The following is a 25,988-nucleotide window of genomic DNA, read 5'->3' as shown; positions in this document are numbered from 1 at the left end:
CTGGAGCAAAGTTCTGGGAAAAAACTCAAATCTTTTTTTTTTTTTTTTTAAACAAGGCCATTTTTAGATTTATCTCAGAAATGTTCTGGGGGGGGGGAAAATGGACATTTCTGAGTTTCAGAAGTCAAAAATTTCCCCCCCAAAAATCAATTTTTGGTCTGATGGTGGTCTGGATGGGATCAAGGCGACTGTCTCCTCGTTGTCACATGAAATGAGAGGTTTGTACATAAACGTAAACAAAATGAATTCATCGAACACCTGAACATAAAAATAAATCTGTAAAAACGGAGAATTTTCAGACATGTTTGGTTTGAGACAAACATTTTCTTAAAACACTTTTTTTTTTCTCAAAAACCGCTTAGTGATTAATCGTGATTAATCTAATTCAATTTTTTAATCGATTGACAGCATTTTTTTTAACCCCCCTTTCTATTCTTACTATACCAGCGCCACATTTTGAGCAAAAGTATTGGAATGCATTTGGTCCAACATCCCAACAGCCTTGTAAAAACAATAGACGCTGCTCGCTGCCTTTCTGATACTTCCTGCTTTCTGTCGGCTGAAATGAAACCGAAAGGTTTCAGCTGCCAAATCGGGAGAGGAGAGGCAGAGACAGGAGGAATGAGCATCAGATCAGACGGAGGCGCAGCGACGTGAGGCAGCGTCAGGTGAGTGTCTGCACTTTGAATTGGCTTTCACTGGAAGTCTGTCAGAGTGAACAAAATGCAGGTTAGTCGTTTAGCATCACGCTTGTTGAACTGTAAGAAGGATTTACAGGCAGCGACGCGTAAAAATAAAACAACAACAACTAGTCGCAAGTATTTAATATCCTGAGTAATAGTAAAGGAAAAGTTTCAGCAGTGTTACCATGGCATCCGGGGGGGAAGAGAAGAAATATGACTGTAAACAGAAAAAGCGGGGCAAAAATGTGTCTGTGCTTTAGGTGGAAAACAAAACTCAAATTTAGCCCAATGAGGCGTGTTCTGCGGCTTGGGGGGCAAAACGTCAGTCGCACAGTTTCTGCTTAAACAAATCAGGCGCAGAGAGAGGAAACCATAAATCTCTCCGTGGCCGTTTCAAAGTCCGGTCAGGGAGTGATTGCGTGCTTCGTGTTAACATTTAGCGCTTTAAAAACAACAAATAGAAGAGAAAAATACTTCTACAACAATGAGTTATTATTTAAACACTGAGGTATTAGCACGAGAGATGATGGGCATTTAAAAAACAAAACAATTAATATTATTTTATACCCAGAAATCAGTTAAAACGCGCATTTTGCCAGGGAACAGACCGTGAATAAATGTTATTCAGGAGTTTGTGTGGGTCCGTTTTTACAAGTTATCTGATTGCCAGCTAAAGTTTACACTACATAAAACATATTTCAGAACTCGTTCATCTGACTTCAGAACCTACAGGTGCGTTTCGGCTATTGAGTCTCTGCTTACTTAACGCAGTGGTTCCCAAAGATTTTCCGGGCCCCCCATGGATTACAATAAAATCTGCCACCAAAAATTAAACAAATCAACTGGGCACGGACATAACCAGACATAAACCTGTACACATATTTTGTTTTGAAACTCCACTGAAGTTTATTTCACACTTCAGGTTGCAACAAAACAAACTACAAACCATCTTTACAGTGAAACACTTTTGTGTAATTTTTTTATTACTATTTATTTATTTATTATTACTATTTATTTATTATTTATTACTATTCATCCATACCGCTTCCCGTGCCCTGCCCTGTAAATGCACTGTGCCCCCCCTTCCCCCCAGGGGGCGCGCCCCACACTTTGGGAACCGCTGACTTAACGTATGTTTTATTCCCCCAAGTTATAACTTTGCAGGACTTTCCGTGCAAGGAAAATGGTGCATCATTCTCAAACCATTTCACACATTAAAATCTGAAAAGTGCAGCGTGCATATGCGTGCACCCCCCTGCTACTGTTCGATAACAAACTGTATCCTGACAGTCACAGCCCACATGAAATGAAAACGTCCAGACACAGCGCCCTCATCTGGTCAGAGCCGGGATATTTATTGAAATGTATCCAGCGGTTGGTTAGCCTACTTATTTACCTAGATATGCAAACACTTGTGTGGTCCAGTCCCTTGACAAACATGAAGCAGCTGTAAGCGGTTTGTCTTTTCACCACGATGATCCAGTTCATTGTGCAAGCTCAAATATTAGCCATGAGAAAATATTCTACATGTGTTCCTTTGAAATGTTTTGTAAAGTCATAATCTGGGCTACCAGACATACGAAGAATTTCAGCTTGTATTTTAATAATGATGCGACATTTTATTTACAAATGTAAATAAACTCACTTACATTTTATAAGCAAATTTCAAAGTAAGAGAAACAGACTTGTCTGATGCTACGTTCTAATTCACCTCAATGATCCTGGTAAGGTTTAGTCTTCTCAGACGTTGTTTTGATCAGTAGCTCTTTAAAGTACTTTTTTTTTTATTCTTACAGTTTGTGTTTAAACGAGTACTGTCTGCAACAAGTTTTAGTCTAAGGCTTTGAGCTGTGCAACACAATCAGCACCACTAGAGGGAGACAAATCATACACTTCCACGTTTTTATATTGTAAACTCAACTCTGGAGTATGGAGGGTGAGAGGTAGCAAAATGAACTAAATATACCATAAAATACATGTGTGTAAATCTCCCATTAATTAGTTAAGTGCACTATAAAATTATTAAATGCATCAATAAATAATTAAATCTTATGGAATTATAAAATATGCAATTAAATAATTAAATGTTCCTTGAAATAATTGAGTTCTTTTACAGATCATTTCTATCTTTATAGAAAATTATATTTGATAACACATTTACTGATTGCACTTTAACAGGAACTTCAGGAGAGATTTGATCACAGGACCCAACAGAGAAGGTAAATAATGGTTCAGTGCAGCTGGTCTCACGAGTGACTGGAAAGAACTGATGTTGTTTCTGGGTTCTCAGGTCCCAGCCTGTCTGACATGAGTCTCCAGGTTTGCCACTGCGGCTGGTCCAAAGTTACCACTTACCAGGGCCTGAGGACTCACCAGGGGAAGAAGAGATGCACACCCAAGGGAATGCACATCCCGGAGAGCAAACAGTTTGCTTTCTTTCCACCAAGTTATAACCAACCAAGACTAATCAGCTCATTTGACCTCTCTATGGATATTTTTAAGACTCCTTTGAGGTTTGGTAAGTGCTTCACATTATGGCTGAAACACATTAATCGTTTAGGTAAGCTAAACTATTGTCTATTATTGTCATCATAATACGCAATGATGACAAAATGATCATTGCCTATTATTTTATATAGGCAATGATCATTTTGTCTGCCTCACCTTGATTCCAAAACGTTTTGGATTTGCCTGGAGTATGAGTGTTTGTGGGTTTAGTTGTAGCTAAGATGTATTTATTCAAAAAATTATTTTCACGCTTTATGTTTAGCAAAAACCAAAGGCGGTATGTTTAGCATAGAAAAATTCAGTCCAGTTTTTTTTGTTATGATTTTGATATTTCACATTTTAAGTGAGAATAATTAAAGACCAAACCTTTACTTAGGTGTTTAAATCAAATTACTATTTCAGAGTCTTCTGATACTAATACTTTAGCAAGCGTCATTTTGTACCTCGTCAGACCATTATGTCGCTTGGCAATGCAACGACCTAACTCAGCCCTCTAAACTTTAAAGAAAGATCACGTGAGTGTGTAAAGAAAACCCCAATGGCTAAAGTCCACTGCTCTGTTTTGTGCCAACATGTTGAACATGTGTTGAGATAAGACTTAATGCACATAAAATAACCCATCCTATTGCTTTGATCCTAAAGTGTTTAAACCTAGAGAAACTTACCAGCCCAGAGTTTGCACACAGCTATCATGTCAATGCAGAACAGTCAGTATCTTTAGCTTGCTAGCAGAAAATGGTGGACAGACTGTTTCCATAACTTCCTGTATAGAATCGGACGTTTAGGTTGTCCTATCATGGATGCTTACAATAACACTTGATGTTTACAAATTTTCTCTGTTGTCAACTAATCACCAAATAATTCTCTGCCGCATCTTTTAAAAGTCTGTTTCTGAAAAAGATTTAGTCAACTAATTATTTGTTGATTAAAATAAATGACGGTTTTTGTTGCGTCTCAATAAGAAACTTCAGAATTTGGGAACCTGGAAGCTTTCCATGGCCTGGGAGCTCATCAGAGGATGATGGGGTCCACGCCAAAAGAAGCAAGGATCCCAGAGAGTATCCAGAACTTCCGGAGCAACATGTTGGAGCAACCCAATCAAATGAACAACTGGTCAATTGTGAACACTCCAGCAAAGGAGCAGGTAGAGCTAATTCCAGATATTGATACACAAACATGTAAATTGAGTTCTACCAATCACTGACTGGTAAATGTGAGACTTAAGAAGCCAAAACATCTTTCACTTCTCTCTGACAGAAACTGTTCATGTCTCCAAACTTCCCCACCCAACTGAATTATGGGCTGACTCAAACCCTAGCACGGGACATGAACCAACGAAGTATGGAGGACTGGCACGGTCATAACATGTCACCAGATGAAAAAAATTCTCAACAAATGGTTCCAACCTCGAATACTACCGCAATTTCATTTGGTTCCCAGGTACAACAAGTTTTCAGTTTGAGTTTTGTTGGTTTTTGTGGATGAAACTGTGGCCTTAACAATGTATCCTCAATACTTTTTTTCAGCAGAAAGATGCATCATCCCCGTCAACGGATCTGGTGAGCTCTCCACCATCACGGATCCTGCTGGCCGAGTCCGACTCGTCGCGTAAGTTTTATAAACAACACATTAAATACGTGTAGTGGGGGCGTGCTGTGGTGGCACAGAGGGTTAGCACGCCCCACGTTTGGAGGCCTTAGTCCTCGTCGCGGACGTCACGGGTTCGACTCCCGGTCCCGACGACCTTTGCCGCATGTGTTCCCCCCTCTCCTCACCCTCCTTCCTGTCTGCCTATTGTCGAAAAAATACGAGCCACTAGCGCCGCAAAAACTCTTAGGAGGAAAAAAAATAAATAAATAAAATCCGTGTAGCGACATTTAGTGTGAGTAAGGAGTAATCCGTGAGGGACGGCAGAGTCCCAGAGCGAACTTCCGTGAGAGGTGTACGGAGCCTGGTGCTGGTTGAAAAACGGCGAGTGACTGAGGGTCATTGCGCGTAACACAAACCCTGTAAATTCTAGACACTAACAGATACCATAGAATTGCACAAAAAAATCCGTGAGGGACGGCGGAGTCCCTGCTGGAAATTCAGTGAAAGAGGTGTATGGATTAAAATGCTGTCTGCATCGTTTTAAACTGTGTGATTGTGAGCTTGAGGGGGAATAAAAATAGCAGTAGGTATTTTGTTCCATATAACACAGTAGGAGTGTAACAGGTAAACCTGTTATGGATGCAAACTCGACTAAAAACCCACCTGTTTAGGATTGTATTTGAAATGTAATTATAAATTTATTGATGGAACTTGACTTAATGCTGTGTTTTGATTATTGATCCTATGTTACATTGTGTTTCTGTGTTTGATATGATGTAAAGCACTTTGAAATGCCTTGCTGCTGAAATGTGCTATACAAATAAATGTTGATTGATTGATTGATTGATTGATTGATTGCCCTCTGTAGTTTTTCAGACTCCACAACCTTCCCGCCGTGGTTCTCTATCCTCAGACAACGCCTGCAGAGGACTTGACTTCTCTTCTGTTATTCTAGGGGCACTTCCTTATGAAGTTAAGAATATTGTTTGAAGTCTCATTGATTCTGAATGTGGTGTACTACTCCTGAAATATATTGACCAAAAAACCCCCATCAAAACATAAGAATGCCTTTACATTTAAAGCTTAAAGCTGTTTCTTTGTCACGATACCTTTTAAACATGAAATAATCTAAGCGTACTGAGGTAACAACCCTTATGTTGGGTCATTAGACAGAATGACCCAAAATCTACGCCATATTACCACCACTAGATGGTGCTGTTTTGCTTTTATTTTTAACATGACTATAACACAATTTGACCCAAATGAGAGCGATTAAGCTTTAAGTTTAAAAGCCCAAGTGATCCACACATTGAAAAATAATGTTAAAGTTATTATACTTATTATTTTTTATTAATAACAACAACAATAATAATTATTACTATAACATTGAAATATTATTAGTTTCAATAATATCTTAAATATGATTGAAAATAATAATAGTAGTAGATAGTTATTGTTATGGATAGTTAGTTAGTTTTCTCTTTCCTTCACCCATTTGTAGCTCCAGCCTGAAGTGAAGTGAAAGAAAAAAGATGTCAGGTTTGCTGACATTTTTTGCAGATAAAAATACAAAAATGTGCGTTTTATTTTAGTCCCACGAAACTCAGAACAGTTGGACTTTTGCGCCAGACTATATTTAGGGTGTCAGAGTAAAGTGGGTGAGTAGAACTGCACAGCCATTAAAGGCAGCCATCAAGGAAACACAATGTTTTACAAACGCAATGCAAGTTATTATAAGTAATGTGACAGATATAACGTCACACCTGAAAGATGTACAGATCTGCACTTTTAGAAAGTTAAAGTTAAAGCCTCACCTGTAGATTTTCATAAAGTGCGTTGATGTAAAGCTTGACAGAGCTGGTCACATCTGTAAACCTCTGATTTTTTTTGACTTACGAAATGGGCTATTGTTTCTTCTTTTTTCTTTTTTTACTGTAATACTGTCCTCTCAATAATCAATAAACGTCAGATTCTCTATTTTTATTTTAATGCTGGTTAACTGTTTTATGCTTAACTTTTTTTTGCCTTTTTACAGGATGACGGAGACTCACAGATTGTAACAAACACACAAAAGGACGCAGTTAGTGAAAAGAAGAGAGAAAGAGAGGCTGAAAGGCTGCTGCAGGTAAAACATTTTTAGCATGCTATCTACGACCAGACCTGAATTATCACAATTTTTTTGAAAACATTCTGATGTGATTTGTTAGCCTAACAAGATATTGGTGGTGTTACGTCCACCAGGCTCGTTTGGTGGGGCAACATTAAAGGAGACCACACAAGGATTTTCTGATTGAATGAAAATTGAATTTATTAAATTATACTAAAGAAATAAAGCCTGAAAATGGAATTACCTGAAATGAGAAACCAAAATAAATTAATGCAAAACCCATAACCAACCAGAAATAAGCAAATGCAAAACAAACCTAACAAAACTCAACCATAAGATACAAACCAGACCAAATGGGGTTCTGAGGAGGGAGAGGGGAAAAGCCTCCTGTCTGTTGCAGCATGGCAGCTTTTAAAGCAGCAGAGCACCAATCAGGGAAAAACATAACACCTGCAGAAGGCCTGTCTCCAGAACCCTACAAGGAAAAAAGGGCAGAGACCCACTGCAGCCGTAACAGTGGGTAACTGGTTTCCATGGTTGCCCTCATTTATCTTGTTGTTTTAATAGTGGCTAGTGTTTTAACATTGGAAATTTACTCCCTTTTCCCCGTTTCCTAAGCCATTGTAGCAGCATGTTGTCAGCGTACTACTTCTGTTTATCACCGAGTGATGAAATAAGTTATGTTGCAAAACTGACTTTAGTGAATGGGACGTGCCTCAATGACACATGCGAGGGAGTGGACTAATGGTGTGAAAATGGTCACAGTAAGATCAGCTCTCAGTGAGACACACCAAGTCCCTCTAAATAAGACAACATGTTCATGGCGCCCAGAGGTGACAGAATATGGTTTCCCTAAAACTGTAAATTTTGCCTTAAAAGATGGAATTCATATTTAGCCTGCAAACTGTAGATGAAATGGGAATATTTGTACTCATTTTGGTCACAATTAGCAGTCATTTTGACTGCAGGAAATTTCGCGCTTGTGTGTGTTTAGTGCAAAACTGCTTTGTAAAGCAGGAGCAAACCCATTTCAATTGGAGGGCAGTTTGCTCTGCTTTGTGAATTCCCCCCCATTTCTATCATGATAAGCCCTTAAGAAATTTCTACATCTACTTTCACCTTCTGTCAAGGCACAGCAAGACAAGATGAAGGTCTTGTTACAGCAGAAAATTCTCCTCCGAGAGAAGAAGATGACTGAAGTCAGATCAGCCGTGAAAAGCTGCAAGGTGAACTGCAGACGCTGCTGCCATGTTGGACATGATTTGGGATTTTTCAGACGTACCCACTGTTTATCCCCATCCTTGTTTTCAGGGCAGCTTGGATGCTGAATGGCTGCAGATCCACAGCGTCTTCTCAGAGGTGATGAAAGTTGTGGAAGATGCTCGGAAGAAAGCTCTGGAGCCAATTGAGAAGAGGTTAGCCATGTTTATCTCAGTAACAGTTTTAAAACAGTGGTTCCCAAAATTTTCTTCTGGGCCCCCCTATGGATTACAATGAAATCCCCCCGCAAAAAATTTTAAAAAATCAACTGGGCGCACACATCGTTGATCCAGACATAAACCTAAACACATATTTTGTTTTCAAACTCCACTGAAGTTTATTTCACACTTCAGGTTGCAACAAAACAAACTACAAACCATCTGTACAGTGAGACACTTTTGTGTAACTTTTTTTTTCTTTTTATTCATCCATTCCGTTTCCCGCGCCCCCCCCTGCAATGGCACTGCGCCCCACATAGGGGGCGCGCCCCACACTTTGGGACCCACTGGTTTTAAAACAGCCTTAGAGATGCTTTACAAAGTTTCCCATTGTGTACGTGGACATGTCTAACAACACGTGCTACGATGCTGGAGCTTTATTTTCTTAAGCCATCGTATCTTCCTTTGCCACTGAAATGCATACAAACTAACGTAATGGGGATTTGATTAAACGTTGTGCATACTTGAGATGACAGCAGACCAATTTTATCGAGTTGATGGAGCAACTATGTTTTGCTCAAACTAAAAGCCTCGTGTGTTCTGTTCTTAGGAGACGAAAGGTCAAAAGAGACGAACAGAATCTCCTGCAGAAGCTGCAAGGAGAAATTGATAGATTCAGAGACTCCATTGATGAACTGGACAGAAGCCAAGACTTGCAGGTAAGGAGTCCCTCCACCTTCACACCCTTTCTTTTAGTATTATTTGAGCAAAACAAGAAAAACGTTTCAGTTTCTATAACTCTCGTCCTTCTTTGCTCCTTCCTTTGAAACACACAGGCCGTTCCACTTTCAAACCTGGATGACTCCAAAGGGATTAAAAATCTAAAAGTTGATACTTCCTTCTCCTTTGGTACCCTGAAAGCAACAACATCTACCATGATGAAAGACATCCAGTGGCATCTGGAAAACCTCTCTTCCCTCGGTGAATCTTTGTTTTTTTCCCAAATGACGCAATTTTGGTCGTCGGTCTCAGCATGATTAAACATTTACACCTCTCTAAACAAACTGGACTGTCTAGGCAAACAACAGGAGTTTGATTACAGCTCACTAAACAGAGCTGGTGTGAATAAACCCAAACTATGTTGTTTTTTTATTAAGGATCTGTGTTTTACCCACTTTCTGTTCTTTTTCCACAGAGCTCAAAAGGATTGCAACCTTCGCAGGTGTGTGTACTCAAAAATGTATATGTAAATTGTAACATGCACTGCTAAAATATATTTTAGAGCATCAAACAAAGACTAACATACCAAATGCAACTTTCATGAAAATATTTCCTCAGTGGTGGGCACTGTTGACAAGAAGTTAGTGGTGCTAAACCTCAGGAGCTATTTATAAACATTAGCTCCACTAAAGTCCTATGCTAACATGGGACGTAGCAGAAGCTAATGCTAAAGAACTAGCTTTAGCCATGTTGATATCCACCATCTATCAACAACTCAACATATCCCACTTTTAAAGTTAGAAAAATGCTAAATCATGTTTTCTAACGCGCTAACTTTGCACTGTGCTAATTTATCAGAAGTATGCACAGAAGAAAAAAAGATTATGTAAGGCAACCTGACCCAGTGTGGAAATTTAATGGCCATATCATAAGTTACATGTGATTAACCACACCACCCCTTTGGTGAAGAGAAAATCAGAGAAAAGTGAAAACCAAATTCAGGCCTCATTCCCTGCCCTACTTGTGTTTTCTTCGTTCTGTATCTATTACTCAGACCCCATTAGTTTCTCAGTCATGTTCCCTTCACCTCTCTGGCCCATTGAGCTAATTGGTTCCACTGTAAAGCATTCAAGTACTAAGCATAAGTAGTTCTGTTATTTCTCAGTCTGTGCCCATTATTCTTCTTGTTGCCAACCTTGTTGTTTATTGACCTCCCTTGACCTTTACAATGTGTTCATCATGCTTCTCCCATCCTTGTCTTATTTTGGTTCTTAACCACATCGTGACTCTTGCCCAACCCTCCACTCTTCCGCTGTTTCCTGTCTGACCACAGTGGACGTAAAGCTGGACTCAGCCACGGCCCACCGGTGCCTCGTCCTGTCCAACGACGGGAAGAGAGTGAGAGACGGAGGAGAGAAGCCGAAAGCTCCTGACGATCCGGAGAGGTTCGACACGTTCGGCAGCGTCCTCGGGACCAATCGCCTGAACTGCGGCAGGTCGTACTGGGAAGTAGAGGTGAAAAACAAAAGCGGCTGGGATCTGGGCGTGGCACGGCGGAGCGCAAACCGCAAGGGGGTGCTCAAGGTCAACACGGACAACGGTTACTGGGTGGCTGTGCATTTCGAAGACAGAAAGTACGCAGCCCTGACGGTACCCCCCACAAGCCTCCCGCTGAACAAGAAACCCCAAAAGGTCGGAGTGTTCGTCGACTATGAGGAAGCCGTCGTGTCGTTTTACGACGTGACCAACAAGTCGCACATTTTCTCGTTCACCGAGTGTCTGTTCAATGACGACATTTTCCCTTATTTCAGTCCGCATCCTAAAACGAATGATAAAAATGTTGATCCACTGATTATATCTGCTGTGTAAAAGCAGGTGTCGTTATCTTGAGTGGTAGGATATTCTCACCATAAAAAATAAAATGAAATGAATGGGAAAATTAAATATAATAATCACTGGTGTCGCATGCGTGGTAACAATTAGTGGGCAATAAATCGAATCAACGTATTTTAATTTATTGTATTCTTTATTTTTTTTAAAGTTGATCTACACATCTATTTTTTCAAATAAACATCCATGACATCCTGTTTCACCAGGTCAGAATCATGTTATGCTCAGTGGCTCAGACACTCTTCAAAATTTGAAACACGCAATTCATGTAAGGCAGATGAGCGTTGATCTTCATACGTCAGGAAACGGCTACAAGAGCGTAACTACGGACCTAACACCTCTGTAGTCAAACCAAACTGGAACAATTTTCAAACCCCAAATGTGGCAAACAAGGTTCAAGAAAGACGAGGTGAAGGCCGATCACTGACAACTAGGCAACATTTCCCCTTATGTAGCTCTAATATAAGGCAAAATGTTAGATCGGATTACCAATACTGGCACTTCACTATTGTCAAAAGCATTTCAACAGCAACTTAAGAAAACATGCAACATCTTAACTGAAATACTTGAAACAACATCAACATAAGAAAGTCTTAATCTGTATATTTTTTTTAAAAAAAAGGTGAGGATTGTATTTGGGAATTTCTTCTCGTAATCTTATTTAGGGTTGTGGAATATGATTGTGATGTAGATGAAAAGGGAAAACGTAATATAAATGCACTGTTTTATTTTCGAATCAATTAAAAATGTTTTTTTTTTGTGTTTTTTTTTTTTGATTGCCTATGTTGCAGAATGTTACCCAATTCACTTTTTCCTTGTATTTTCCTCTGCACAATTCCGGCCACCCATTCGTTGATAACATGTTGGTTTTTTTCTTTCTGTCGATCAGATGTGACGATAAAACTTCGTTGTTCAAAGAAATGCAAATTGAGCGAAAAAAGAAAAAAAAAAGTAAGTTTTCCTTCAACTGTAAAATTGTTATAATAAAAGAGAAGGTATATTTTGGACAATATTTTTTTTTATTTGAATAAATAATGTAATAAATCTGTTTAGTGAAACTTTCATTGACTATTATTCGGGTCTAATAAATATAAATCACAAAAAACAAGACATACACAAAAAAAACAAAGAACTGACAAACAACCCAGGTTTTAAACTGACAGCACAGAATAATCTAAATTAAGCACATTAATTTTGTCATTTCAGTTTGCAAAATTTTATGGTTAATGGCAATGCGGCTTCTGCTTTAACTACAAGTGTTGAGAGTTTTAGTGTTTCAAGAAAAGTGTACCGTGTGTCCCCCCACGGCCCCTAGGGGACATGAGGGAGGGGGAGATTTGTTTCGTGTTCCCTCGCAATATGCTTACTGCAATATTTGCTGGTCTGTATCGTATACAGTCACAAATGTCAATTTAACATTTCAAATACAGTAAAGAGCCTCAGTGTTTATTCTCAACTCTTTGGTGCAAAACGTTTTATTGAAAATCGATTTATACGCTGCATGTCTACGTCTGTCTGTGTAAGGTTGAGATGGAGCTGCACATGAAAACAATCCTGCACCATCCAGAAAACCAACACAAAAGAGACACAATCCAACCTGTCAGATGACTCACCACGCCATCATAACTCAGAAATAGTCCAAATAACTTGGATGCATGTTTTCTTTCTTTCCTACTTACAGAAAGTTTCTGTTTATATTATAGGTCTGTGACGCTTTTCTGTCCTAAAGAAAAATATATATAACACTTCAGATATTTCACAACAAGATATAGCATACATAGAAAAACCTCACGAAGGCCTTACATTATAGCAGAAAGTACCATGTACACCGTAAGAAAGGCTTACAGTATTCAATTATGTCGCATGAATTCCAAGGACATATTGTATTTTGACGATATTACATAAAATGAAACAAGCATTTCCTCTCTGTGTGACATTAAATCAGACTATAAACAAGAGCGACGTTTGTAAACGTCACGTCACAAAGGAAGGAAACGAGTTTTTTAGATCTCTATTGAATGTAAGCTGGACAATAAAGCTGAAAACCTCATAGCAGTAAAAGTCTGTCAATAATTGTTAATATTGATAATTATTTATTAGTCTTTTGATTTAATTATCCAAAATACAACCAAACTGGTAGCTGAAACTGCTGCTGCGCAAGTTACGCAAAAGGTCGTTGCTAGGTAACCAAACAATGACTAAGTTGCTAGGTAACCAAAGAGAGAGTCAGGAAGAACAGCTAAAGTCATTACTCAGCCTACATCTCCCAGAATGCTGTGCGGTTCTGGATCTGAGTTCAGATTCAAAACTGCTTGGGGTTTTTTGTGACTCAAACTTTTTCCATATCTAAATGTGAAGCTAAAAAGTTTAAAAGTCTGTTACACAAATTCTTTGTGTAACAGACTTTTAGACAGTTACATTTTGTCAGAAATATTTACAAAAAGAAAAGAAATGGAGCGTATGGGATCATTTCACCTCCTCTGGGTGTCACAGACAGAATCTGAGCCTGAGAACCGGCAAGAGGAGAGTTCATATCTACTAGGTAAGGTTTATTTGACTATTTTTATAACTTAGTGTAATTTGTAAGAAATAAGCTATGTAGGAATATATGTTTGTGTGTGTGGCTGTGTAACATTGTGTGTGTTTGTCTTTGTGTGGGTCAGACACACAACGTGTCTACATTTGTGTGCTTGTAGCCTGTATTTGTGTGGGTCATAAGCATTGTGTTGGTTTTGTGTTTGTACGGGTGGAAATTAGGGCATAAGCAAATTATTACTTATCTGTATGATAAGTAATAATTTGCTTATTACTTATCTTAGTAATAAGCAGATTATTAATAAGTAATAATTTGCTCGTCTTAAGCAAATTATTCTCAGGTAACAGAAGATCGTACATCATGGTCCTGCTGCTGACCTCTGGTCTGTTGTCTCCTCTCCGACTCTTTGCTCCTTCTGTTGTGAAAATAAACATTTCTTTGAAATATATCAAAAGCAACAGTGAGAACAACTTTTGCAAAGAAAATAAAGAGAACTGGGTTTATTCCTGGCAACAACTATCTATCAAGGAATATTACATGGGTTAACAGCAACATTAATATTTATGTTAACAGGCATTTCATGATATATTGGCATTAATTAACTAGTCATCATCTAGCCAACATTTTGTGGATACAACAACATTAGTCAACTTACATGATTATTTGTAAAAAAACTGCAACATCTTTTCTGCTAAGGCCACAAAAACGGATCCCATCAAAACCTTGACTGCATCTAGACACTGGTGACAAAGGGCAATCTGTGGAGAGCAACTTGTGGAGAGCAACCTGTGGAGAGCAACCTGTGGAGAGCAACTTGTGGAGAGCAACCCGTGGAGAGCAACCTGTGGAGAGCAACCTGTGGAGAGCAACTTGTGGAGAGCAACTTGTGGAGAGCAACTTGTGGAGAGCAACCTGTGGAGAGCAACCTGTGGAGAGCAACCTGTGGAGAGCAACTTGTGGAGAGCAACCCGTGGAGAGCAACCTGTGGAGAGCAACTTGTGGAGAGCAACCTGTGGAGAGCAACCTGTGGAGAGCAACTTGTGGAGAGCAACTTGTGGAGAGCAACCTGTGGAGAGCAACTCTCACCTGACATTATGTTTCTCTAATCTGAACCGTTTGCAAATTCAGTTTTCTAGAAATTAATGCTACCTTTCTTGAGGACAATGTTCATTATAGTCAATCACCCCAATTTACATCATTTTTGAAATCCTGGGGGAAACGGAGCACCCGGAGAAAACCCTCCACTAACACGGGGAGAACAGACAAACTCCCACAGAAAGAGGCGCCTGGTTGAGAACAAAGGCCTCTTTTCTGTGAAGATGTCGTGTTAACCACTGCATCACCATGGTTACCTTTTTTTTTGTCTAAAATATGAGATGTAATTTGGGGTTTTGAAAATGGTTCTGACCTGGACTCTTTTAACTAGTTGCTTGTTTTAGAGGTTTTCTTTTCTCTCCACAAATGTTTCTCCAATCTGAACCGTTTGCAAATTAAATTTGACAGAAATTAATACGACCTTTCTTGAGGACACGTTACATTGGGCAATCATCAAAATTTACATGGTTTTTAGAAATCTGGGGGAAACCGGAGCACCCGGAGAAAACCCACGGCCATTTTTTTTGTTCTGGTCTAAAATAAGAGATTTACTTTGGGGTTTTGCAAACGGTTCAGAAATTAACTAGACATTTTCTCCTTGTTGCTCTATTATGATGTTTTCTTGGTTTTTTTCTGTTGTGATTTCTTCAGCTTAAAACTGTCTTGAATTCTTTTCCATATGGACGTTTTCTTGCCCGTTGCCTCCACTGGTTCCTCTGACCGATTTGCCACACAGCTGTCTCTCACTTCTGTGGCCTCAGGTTCTCTCTCTACCACAAAATCATTTATTTGCTTGTTCGATGTATCAGGAACATCACTGTCCTCTGACTTGGTTTCCTCCAAGTGATGTTCCTGATTTATGGCTGCAGAGTCAGAATTGTTGGTCGTGTCTTTTTCATTTCCGTCTTGAAGGTCTGATTTAATTTTTTCTTGCTCCGTTTTGAAACTAAGTTCACAGCCAGAGTGCAGTTTCTTGAAGTCAGTCAGCTCTTTTAGAAGGTTTTCGTTCTCAGCTTCAAGCTTATTGATTTTTAGAGAGGAAGCTTCCCTCTCTTTAGCTCCGTCCTGCTTCAAAATGTCTGCCTGCTGCATCAGGCCAGAAACTTCTTCTTCATGTCTGGCTTTAAGTCCTTCGAATGCAATTTTAGCCAGATCCACAATATTTTTTAGTTTAGTGATTTCCTGTCTTAAGGCAGAAACATCAGCTTCATACGTCCACTTTAGTTGTTGGTAAGAAGTTTTCATCTGATCTAACTCTCTCTGCAGACGTTTCTCCTTGTTGTCATTGTAGTTCAGCTGCATCTTGTCAGAACTAGTTACAGCTTCTGGACTGTTAAACTTCTTTACTGCCTCTAGTTCTGTCTTTAAGTCTCTGTTCATTTTCATGAAAATCCCCTTAATAGTTTTCTGCGTCTGCAGCTCATTTTTTGTTTCCTCCAGTTCTTTCTGGGTGGAGGCCAGCTTTTGGGTCAATTCAAACATTCTCTCTGTCTCCATTTCAAAAAGCGCTTTGCGTACGTCTGAACTCGTCAGTAGTGCAGGAAGCAATGACAAGAAGGTAGCAGTTTGTTACATACATACAGTGCTGATGACATCACAAGCATGACTAGTTGTGACATCATAGAGTTTTCCTTCATCTATGGAATGATGATGATGCCAGTGTTTGAGAAATCTACCACACTGACCAACCAGCCTCCTCAGTTATACAGTGTTAGTGTGACTGATTTATTCTTTCTGTAGAATAAATACATTTTGGTTCATGGTTATTTTTTTTTGCTCTTACTGTTTTAGTTTCAGGTGATCCTGGTCCCTTGGCTCTGACACCAAATAATCACATCTAGTTGAAACAAATTGAGGCCATTTTATATGGAAATAGTTGTATTGTCTGTAATGTCAGCATCAATCCATTTGTTTCATAACTGAATCAGAGGATTTTCACAGAATGGAGAGACCAAAGATCTTCATGAATCCCAAGGAACACGGCGGGGAACGGTCAGAGAAAAAGACATAAAAGTTCCAGTTCTAGTTTGTCATAAACCATGTAATTTGTTTTATTGGTATTTTGAACGACTATTCCATGGACTCTAGACAGAAGTTGCTGGTGGATTGGAAATGAATGGGAAAGCTGCAGTTTTTAGTTTTTAATTTTATGAAGAAAAAAGAAAAAAAACAATGCAGGAAGATGCCAACGCCCAATGGGCTTATGTAAAGCTTCCACCAAATAATAAGAAAAAAATATGTAATAAAATCCACTAATACAGTCCTTCATTTATTGATTATAAATGCATGAAAAAAAAAACGTCTACAAAGTTTGGACGGGAATTTAAATAGCTTGGGAGACTTTAACAGTCCCTAACACAAGTTAGTTTTTGGTGAACATTGTGAAACTTTATTTTATGTTGCTAAAAATTCCAAGTTCACCTCGCTGCAGCAAACGGAAAGGGGCGGGACGGACCACTGTCAGTCTCATACCTTATGACTATTTCATTCCGGAAATGAAGGGGGCGCTAGTGACACTATTTCCTGTACCAACCGTGTTATAATAATTAGAATAATAATGTATTTTATTTGACAACGCCTTTCAAAACACCAAGAACACTGTAATGGTAAAAGCAGAATCAGCCAGAACCCAAAACGCAGCCACAACAAGAGGATGGTTAACCAAAAAGTTTTATTACTAAAGTAAATGGTGTAGTGTGGTCACACTAGTGGGTCAGGGACGAGGAATCCACAGGGCTCAGGAGTCCAGCCGGGGGAGGGGAGGGTGAATGGACAAGGGGAAATCTGTGGGGGTCTCAGGGGACAAACAGACGACAGGGACAAAATCCACCAACCAGAGGCTGAGTCGTGAAACGGTCCAGGGTCATGCAGGGGAGGGTCTCAGGCAGTGAAAATCCAGAATCCAGGAGGCAGGGTCAGAAACAGGACTTTCAACAGCAGAAGGATTAGGCAAAAATCTGTGGTCAAAAACAGGCAGGATCAGAAACCAGAAAACACTTTGAAACATGAGACAAGGCTTGAAAGCGACAGCAACAGACGATCTCACACTGAGCTGGTGACGAGCAGCTGTTTAAGTAGGAACCAGCTCAGTGCAGGTGAGGGCAATAAGCAATCAGCACAGCCAAGGCAGAGCTGAAGGGCTGGAATCATGACAAACACTTTCAAAATTAAAAATACAAATTAAACAGTAAAGAAATGGCTACAAAACGTGATACGTCACGTGGTATGTCCCTTTTTTATTTTTAAATCTTTATTAAATCTTTATTTAGAATTATATTAGTAACAAACAATCTAAAATAAGCAACAATAAGAAATCATTATGGAGATGTATTTATCTATCCTTACACTCTATCTATCTGAAACAAAAGTCATAAAACATGAATCAAATCAATATTTTGGAGACAAATGTACATTACATTCATCCATCCATTAATTATCATACACGCACGTTTATCCCTATAGTGGGTCATGAGGGCTGGACCCTGGACAGATCGCCAGTCCATTGCAGATTAAGAAAACAGATATAAACAAATACTTGCTGGTGCTGAAGTTCAAATAATAGATTGTGATGTTGTGAATGGTACTCTTAAAATAAATAAGTTCAAATCTAAAATATAATAGCCTCTGGCTTATTTAAGAAGAACGAGGTGGAAAAGAGGTTTGGTCAGTAAAACATTTAGTCAACAATTTTGGCCAACTTAGTACGTCCATTCACAGAGCACTTTTGTTGTTTATCTGCCAAACATTTTTCTTATTATTCACATTATGAATATAATTTACAAACAAACCAAAGGACCTTTGAACTTCTAACAAGTGCCATTCAGAAAACTAGAATATTTTTGGTTGCAGGTGACCTGGCTCAGCTGTTATCATTGTTTACCATAATGTCTCATTGGAAACTTTTGCTATAAGGACTCCAGCTCAACCAGTAAACTGATTGGTGTCCCACTATTCCATTTAGAAATTCAATTCTACCAATTGCAATCGATTCATAAAATAAAGACCTTAAATATCCAATTGTTGCGAAACCCAAAGTGATTCATTGAAAAGTTTAAATGTAGCTTCAACCTGGAAAGACTCGCACAGAAAGTAGGTTTTAGAAAGTCTATTTGACAAGAAATAATCTTCGGCGCTCAGACCCCGGCAGTAGACACTGCGCTGGTAACCGCCAGAGAGAATGATCTGCTGTGGATGAGTTATTCTTTTTCTATATGAAAACCTTTTTGAATAAAGTCATTGGTTACATAAATTGTGTAATTTCTAACTATAACTGTCTTCATCTCACCTGATCATGTGTCTCCGTCCCAGTCTAACGGTCTCATCTCCTCCACCCTTCATAAAGTTCGGCTCAGGATACCTTTAATCTTATATTTGTATTATGACTTTGTAACCGAACAATATGTGCTTACTTTATTATAAAAAACCCAAGTTGATACTGACTGTTAAAACAGAAACTTAGCTGTATGTCAGGTTTGTAAAGAAAATTTGTATTGATTCCAGTCATTGTTCAAAAAGCATAGGAAACATTGTATTTACACATATAAAATATTGCAAGTTATTAGCTTTGCTTGCATTTAAGATTTTTAAAACAAGGTTATCCAATTGTTAAACAACGCTGTTACAATATATTTACAACTAGTTTATTGGTTCTACTCTCTCCAACAAATTACAGCCACAATGTAACTTTGTGTGGAAATGACAACATTTCTGTGAAAACTAAATCATGTAAATCAACTGAGCTACAACAAAAGGAACATTCAAAAATGTAAATAATATTGAAAGAACACATTATGAAAAAGGATGACTTCACAAGTCACAAATATGTGCTTTAGCAGAAATGATTTAAAATGGCTTGTCACAAAAAACCCCCCAAAAAAAACCAACAATGTGTGACAACTGAAATGTGTGAAAGATTGTGGAAAGCAACTAATATTCTCCTTGCATTCAGTATTGACAGTCAGTGCAGTGTCCAGGTCGGCCATCACAGTAGTAACCAGGGTACTCTCCTCGTCTTCCATCGCCGGTGAAGCCCACAGTCTTTATATTGCCGGTTGCAGGAAGAACACGTTACCACCGCAAAAGGAATCCGGTTTTCTGCCTTGAATGACTCTGAAAATTTACCCCAGTTGATCTCACCTGTTAATGAAAAATCGATTTCATGTAGTTGAAATCTAATTTCACTTGTTTTAGGTGAAAAAAGTCAAAGGTCCTTATCATCCAGCCAAGCAAAGTGAGTCTTCTTCCTGAAAACTGGGTCAGACACAATGGCTTCAAAGCACTTGCAGGTCAATGCCAAGGTGAGGTAAGCTGAGTCTCCCTGTGCTAGTGCCACCTCCTGGAGAACAGCTTCAAGTACATTCAAAGGCATCTGAAAAAATAAAATAAAATTAAAGCTGCAAGCAGCCTCGAGCGGCCCTCGCAGCAAGCGCAGCTTCGGCCTATTGGCCACAGCGGGGGTTCCAGCCACCGCAGAAGCTCTCGCACAGTTTCCAGAGCCGCAGCCCGCTCGCCACTGCAGAAGGTCTGGTGCAGTTTCCAGCACCGCCGCCCACCAGCCACCGCAGAAGCTGTCGCACATTTTCCCCGCCCATCCACCAGGCGAAACGCGTGAATGCGTTCGGCAGCGTTCCCGGATGACAGTCAAAAAATCTGGTTCAGATCGGTCGATGCATGGAGGAGATAAAGCCGATGTATGAACTTAGGGGGCGCAGTGGAGTCAAATTACATTTCAAACCCGTTGGGCTCTTTAGAGGTGAACAAAGGTCTTACATATCCAGTTTGGTGCCAATCGGATGACCTATGTGTGATTTAGAGCCAAATGTATGAATATGTCGAGAGACTGATTCGCCATTTGGCCACGCCCACACGGTTCAGCCAGCAGCAAGCATTGACAGAGCTCATCATCCGAATCATCTTGATTAGGTCAAGAGAGCCATAGATGGAACTTTCCAAAGAAAAAAACAGCACTTCCTGTTGTGAGGGGGCGGGGCTTAGATGACGTTATCATATGATGACATAGGATCGTCAGGCATCCCACCAGGGTCAGTCATGCCAAGTTTGATGCAGCTCGGTCAAAATATGTGGAATCTGGAGGCAAACGTATACCAACGGCGTTGCCGCCATTGAAAACTCTTGGCACTTTAAAGCAAGTGAGACCAACTTCCTATCTGTCATCCAACACAGAATCACCTTGATTAGGTCAAGAGAGCCATAGATGGAACTTTCCAAGGAAAAAAATAGCACTTCCTGTTGTGAGGGGGCGGGGCTTAGATGACATCATAATATGATGACATAGGATTGTCAGGCATCACACCAGGATCACTCAGGCAAAGTTTGGTGCAGCTCCTGGACGGTGTTGTGCTCACAGCCCAACACCGTGCAGGACGCTTGGCATTTGCTAGAGAACACCAGGATTGGCAAATTCGCCACTGGCGCCTTGTACTCTTCACAGATGAAAGCAGATTCACACTGAGCACATGTGACAGACGTGACAGAGTCTGGAGACGCCGTGGAGAGCGGTCTGCTGCCTGCAACATCCTTCAGCATGACCGGTTTGGCAGTGGGTCAGTAATGGTGTGGGGTGGCATTTCTTTGGAGGGCCGCACAGCCCTCCATGTGCTCACCAGAGGTAGCCTGACTGCCAATAGGTACCGAGATGAGATCCTCAGACCCCTTGTGAGACCATATGCTGGTGCGGTTGGCCCTGGGTTCCTCCTAATGCAGGACAATGCTAGACCTCATGTGGCTGGAGTGTGTCAGCAGTTCCTGCAAGATGAAGGCATTGAAGCTATGGACTGGCCAGCCCGTTCCCCAGACCTGAATCCGATTGAGCACATCTGGGACATCATGTCTCGCTCCATCCACCAACGTCACGTTGCACCACAGACTGTCCAGGAGTTGGCGGATGCTTTAGTCCAGGTCTGGGAGGAGATCCCTCAGGAGACCATCCGCCACCTCATCAGGAGCATGCCCAGGCGTTGTAGGGAGGTCATACAGGCACGTGGAGGCCACACACAATACTAAGCCTCATTTTGACTTGTTTTAAGGACATTAAAGTTGGATCAGCGTGTAGTGTTATTTCACTTTAATTTTGTGTGTGGCTCCAAATCCAGGCCTCCATTGGTTAATAAATTTGATTTCCATTGATGATTTTTGTGTGATTTTGTCATGATCTGTGTTTTTCTGTGTTTATTTAGAGTTTTCTGTGTCCTTAAGTCTCTTCGTTGTCCTGTCCTCCCCTTGATTGTTCCCAGGTGTGTCTCGTTTCTATGATTACCCTCCCTTGTATTTAACTCCACCTGTGTTCTTTGTTCGTCGTCGGGTCCTCGTCAATGTCTAGCCTTGTTGTCGTCAGTGTTTCCATATGCCTGCTGTTCGTTGTTGGACTTATTTATCATTAAATCTTCATATTCATCATACCTGGGTCCGCTGCGTCTGCCTCACCACCCCTCACCGCACCACTTCCTGACAGATTTTGTTGTCAGCACATTCATCTTTGTACAGAACAAAGTATTCAATGAGAATATTTCTTTCATTCAGATCTAGGATGTGTTATTTGAGTGTTCCCTTTATTTTAAATGCAACGAGTTTCATTTCATCCAATTTCTGACATTAAATGTATGTGTGTGGGCTTCAAGGATTCATATAAAATGTTCACTCAATGCAATCCATTCCCATAAAAGCAGAGAGGATGTATGCATGGATAGCTTACATATGAATTTATTGAAATTCGCAACTTATATTTGAAGTCCAGAATTTTTAAACCTATTGAAACATAGATAGTGATAGAGAAATTTAAATTTAACTGGTACTTAAATTGCCAATTCACAAGACTAGTAATAATGCATTATTGATTTTTTTTTTTATTAGCTTAAATAGTAGAAATGAAAGAGGGAAAGCCAACTTAACTTTTTTTTAGTTCAAGACTATTGTAATTGTGCAGACACTGCTAGAACGTCAATGTTTTGTGGCTTCTTTGAAATTATGTAGGTCAGAATTATTATTTTGAGCAATGCTAATCAAAGCCTTTTTATTTTTTAACTAGATGCCTTGACAGCCTCTGCAAGTCAAAAGAGGCTATCCTAGAAAACGACATTATAGCCACAATAAAATGTCTGCAAAAGCCCTGTGCATATTTGTAAAGCTAAACAGACAAAATATCTGGTCAGGCTTGGAAATAAATGATCAAGAAAGTGATCCTGAAAGCCCTGCGGACACAGAGTTTGACTCAGACACAACTTCTACTGGACGATTTTCAGATTTTCAGCTTGAAGTTCCATTTGAAGAATGGATCAAATTTATACCAGAAAGAGTTGAAGACAATGACAAGTTTTCGTCATCTGGCAAAAGGGAATACACAATATTAAAACCTGGCACTTGGAGTCATATAATTAATGATCTGGTTTGGAAAAAGTTGAAAAGCACATGTACATTTGTATTCCAAAGAGCAAAGGTTTATCCAACTGTCACTAGTAAGTACATTAATATCAAAGGCTTCTGTAAAGAGTGTCAAGGCCATGTTAAAATGGCATGTGATAGAGAGCCAACGGTCAACAGCCTAATGGTGCTCCAGTGCTCCATCGAAGGCGCTGACATCTCCCTGCACACTGGCCAGTCCAAAAATTCATGTCAGGAATCGTTCGTGCACAGTAGTGATGTGTCGGTCGCTAACGATCCGGCTCTTTGAAGTGAACGATTGGTACCGGCTCCACAATGGGAGCCGTTTTAGGATCCTATTTGGGTTTTTCTACAGTATATCGCTGTCTCTCCGCCTCCCTGTCGTTGTGCTTGTGCTCTGCAAGTGCCAGAGCGATAGTTTTTCCCCACATCGTTTTTTTTTTTGTCCTGCGGTGCCTCGCTGTCTCTCCCCCCCTTCTTCCTCTCTTTGCGTGTTTTGCTCTTCTGCTAGTGCTAGAGCGGAGAGTTTTTTTCCTCTGTCGGTCCACTGCCCTCATGTCAAGCGTGTGCTCCACACATCTGACCAATCACACATAGTTTCAATTAATAATGTGGCGGGAAAACACTGAAAAAAAAAGTTTATCTCCACTTTTTTTGTGGAAACGGCAGGCAGTTGGCCAAGCTGTATAGCGTTCGTCGGCAGGTGTTTATGTACAGACACTCAGTCAGCGGTCAAGAAGCACGACAGAAAGAAGGGGAGTCAGTGTGAGAACTGAATAGGTGAAAATAAATGAGTGACAGAAAACAGAGCAAGATTTGGACTCATTTTAATGCTACATCAAGCTCCAGGGCAGAGTGCAGACTGTGCAAAGTCAGCATTTCCTATCGTGCAGGCTCGACAAACAACCTGCACATGCGGACATCACACGCATCGGTATTGCTATAGCATTGTTATGCGGCATTTTTACTCATCATAAGTGCTTAACAATGTCAATAATGAAACAAAATATTATAAAATTAGGTTTAAGCTATTAATTAATTAATAATGTCAAAAATATATATGGGGAGCCGAAAGAGCCGGCTCTCCACAGTAAGAAGAGCCATTAGAGCCGCATCTCGAAAAGGAGCCGAAAATCCCGTCACTAGTGCACAGAGTGAGGGTAGGATGGAACCAGTTGTATGGAGGTCAGCAAAGGCATCAAATTTCAGAGCTATATTGGTGAGAAAACATTGCTATCTAAAAACATTTCTTGAAATGAGACAAATGTCTTCTTGTTCTAAATCTTTATTGAAGTTCAAAACAAAGAAAAGATACACATTGTACAACAGCTGAAAATCTGCAGAATTTAATTTAACACAATAACATCCAAAATTAATAACTGCTTGCTTTGTGGCAGACCACAGTCATCAATTTAGGTGAAGTCAGTTGTCTTATGAAAGAAAATTATGTGATATCTCAAAAGGGATAGGGGCACAAACTGAGCAGTAGCCCACTTTGGTTTGTTTTGGAGCAACATGGGGGGATGGTGAAATCTGGATGACCTAAAAAATAATTTTTAATATTTCAGAAACCAAAGCTGCACAAATGACAATTTTAACGGCACAAACCTGCACTAACGCAGCACTAACGAAGTAGCCCGTTGTAGAGGGGTGGAAAACAAGTTAATAAACAAAACCAAGAAGCAAGAAAATAGGCACCCCAACATAATTTTTCATTTTGAGTCTTTAATTTCTGATCGTAATAAGTTCTGTAGTGTTATTTCAGTTAGTCCGTGCAATTCTACACATGGCCGCTAGGGGCGCTGACGCGTTAGTGACCAAGGAAAGATTGAGCACACCAGAAGAATAAATCTTCCTGTTGAAATTACAAAGAGCTCAACGTGTGTGTCTCGTCTTTCTCATACTACAGGTCAGTAGAAATATGGTTTTATGTACATATATCAGGACTCTTGAAGAGTTGAAAAGGTTCTTACATCGAATGTCCACTAATGTGTCCCGTAGTTCGTTTTGTGATTGTTATTGTGTACAAAAACGGGACTTGTTCTGAATGCTAATTGGAACTAATGCTAGCTACCGGAGGAGCTAGCTGAACAACTGTGGAGTTCTTTTGAACTTGTGTTTTGCACTTTTTGAGACAGTTCTCACTCAAAGGACATTATTTTCGTTTCTTTATTTTATTTTTTTTGATGCTTCTTTATGGGTTTGTTGCAAAAAACAGATACGCCATATATTTAGGGTATTGGATTTAAAGCACTAGCTACAAAGTTAATATTTTTTAGAGAAGTAAAAGCCATTTCTGAATTAATTTGGTCATTTTATGGAATTCATAATGCTAAATGGAGCATGTTAAAATAATGATTGTTTGGTTTAAAGGAATATTACATCCATTTCTGATGTAATGAAGCTAATGATTCTCTGTTGACGTATGTGATACCTGAAATATGTTGTCTGTGAAGTGTGTTTATAACACAGAAGAAGAATAAATCTTCCTGTTGAAGTTAAAAAGAGCTCAACGTGTGTGTCTCGTCTTTCTCATACTACAGCATCACACGTTGAGGGATGATCATCTACATTACCCTCAGCCATCCGAGGTTGCAGGGCAACACCCGCTTTTGTTTGTTTTGGAGCCATACGTCATCGGCCAAACTTATAATTTTTAATATCTGGACAACGAAAGCTGCACAAACGACAATTTTAACGGCACAAACCTGCACTAACGAAGTAGCCCACTTTGGTTTGTTTTGGAGCAACATGGGGGGATGGTGAACTCTGGATGACCCTAAAAAATAATTATTATTTCAGAAACCAAAGCTGCACAAACAAAAAATTTTAACGGCACAAACGGAGCACTAACCATTCAGACTATTTGCTGAATTTTTTGACGTGGGTCAAAAAATTCACTCAGCTAGGCTGTGCAGGATAGCTACGAGCAACGAGCTTGAGCAACGAGGACGCAGAGATAAGGGTGCCTGAAGTACGACAGGCACTACAGACAGAACGGACAGTACAGAAACGACTCAGAATGAGGGGGGGGGGGAGCTATT

At 39.8% G+C, this 25,988-nt stretch overlaps 1 protein-coding gene and 1 long non-coding RNA gene across 3 annotated transcripts; one reads left to right on the top strand and one right to left on the bottom strand.

Annotated features, from left to right (window-relative positions):
- The first annotated feature begins 527 nt into the window (after positions 1-527).
- LOC114157115 (E3 ubiquitin-protein ligase TRIM21-like) lies at positions 528-11,964 on the top strand. Of its 2 annotated transcripts, none has more exons than XM_028037911.1 (14): positions 528-668; positions 2,862-2,902; positions 2,974-3,201; positions 4,154-4,335; positions 4,449-4,631; positions 4,721-4,799; positions 5,650-5,753; positions 6,817-6,906; positions 8,019-8,114; positions 8,200-8,303; positions 8,917-9,025; positions 9,143-9,287; positions 9,502-9,528; positions 10,360-11,964. In XM_028037911.1, the coding sequence occupies exons 3-14, from the start codon at positions 2,991-2,993 to the stop codon at positions 10,893-10,895; spliced, it is 1,866 nt and encodes a 621-aa protein (XP_027893712.1). In that variant the 5' UTR covers positions 528-668; positions 2,862-2,902; positions 2,974-2,990; the 3' UTR covers positions 10,896-11,964. The 2 variants fall into 2 exon arrangements, with proteins under 2 accessions (XP_027893712.1, XP_027893711.1); XM_028037910.1 differs by having other exon boundaries at positions 530-668; positions 4,718-4,799.
- On the bottom strand, positions 11,652-25,809 carry LOC114157258 (uncharacterized). The gene is made up of 3 exons (XR_003598105.1): positions 25,795-25,809; positions 24,190-24,193; positions 11,652-12,470 (listed from the first exon to the last, which is right to left on the bottom strand). It is a non-coding gene; the product is annotated as an uncharacterized LOC114157258 (long non-coding RNA).
- Positions 25,810-25,988: the final 179 nt, after the last annotated feature.

Source organism: Xiphophorus couchianus, chromosome 14 (assembly GCF_001444195.1).
Source record: "Xiphophorus couchianus chromosome 14, X_couchianus-1.0, whole genome shotgun sequence".
Classification (NCBI taxonomy): Eukaryota; Metazoa; Chordata; class Actinopteri; order Cyprinodontiformes; family Poeciliidae; genus Xiphophorus; species Xiphophorus couchianus.
Note: the sequence above shows the minus strand (reverse complement) of the source record. Positions and strands in the feature narration are given on the sequence as shown.

Coding starts and splice junctions, on each gene's coding strand:
- LOC114157115 (XM_028037910.1), top strand. CDS start 2,991: ATGAGTCTCCAGGTTTGCCACTGCGGCTGGTCCAAAGTTACCACTTAC. Junction 4,632..4,717: donor CAATTTCATTTGGTTCCCAG/GTACAACAAGTT, acceptor ACTTTTTTTCAG/CAGAAAGATGCATCATCCCC. Junction 4,800..5,649: donor GGCCGAGTCCGACTCGTCGC/GTAAGTTTTATA, acceptor TGCCCTCTGTAG/TTTTTCAGACTCCACAACCT.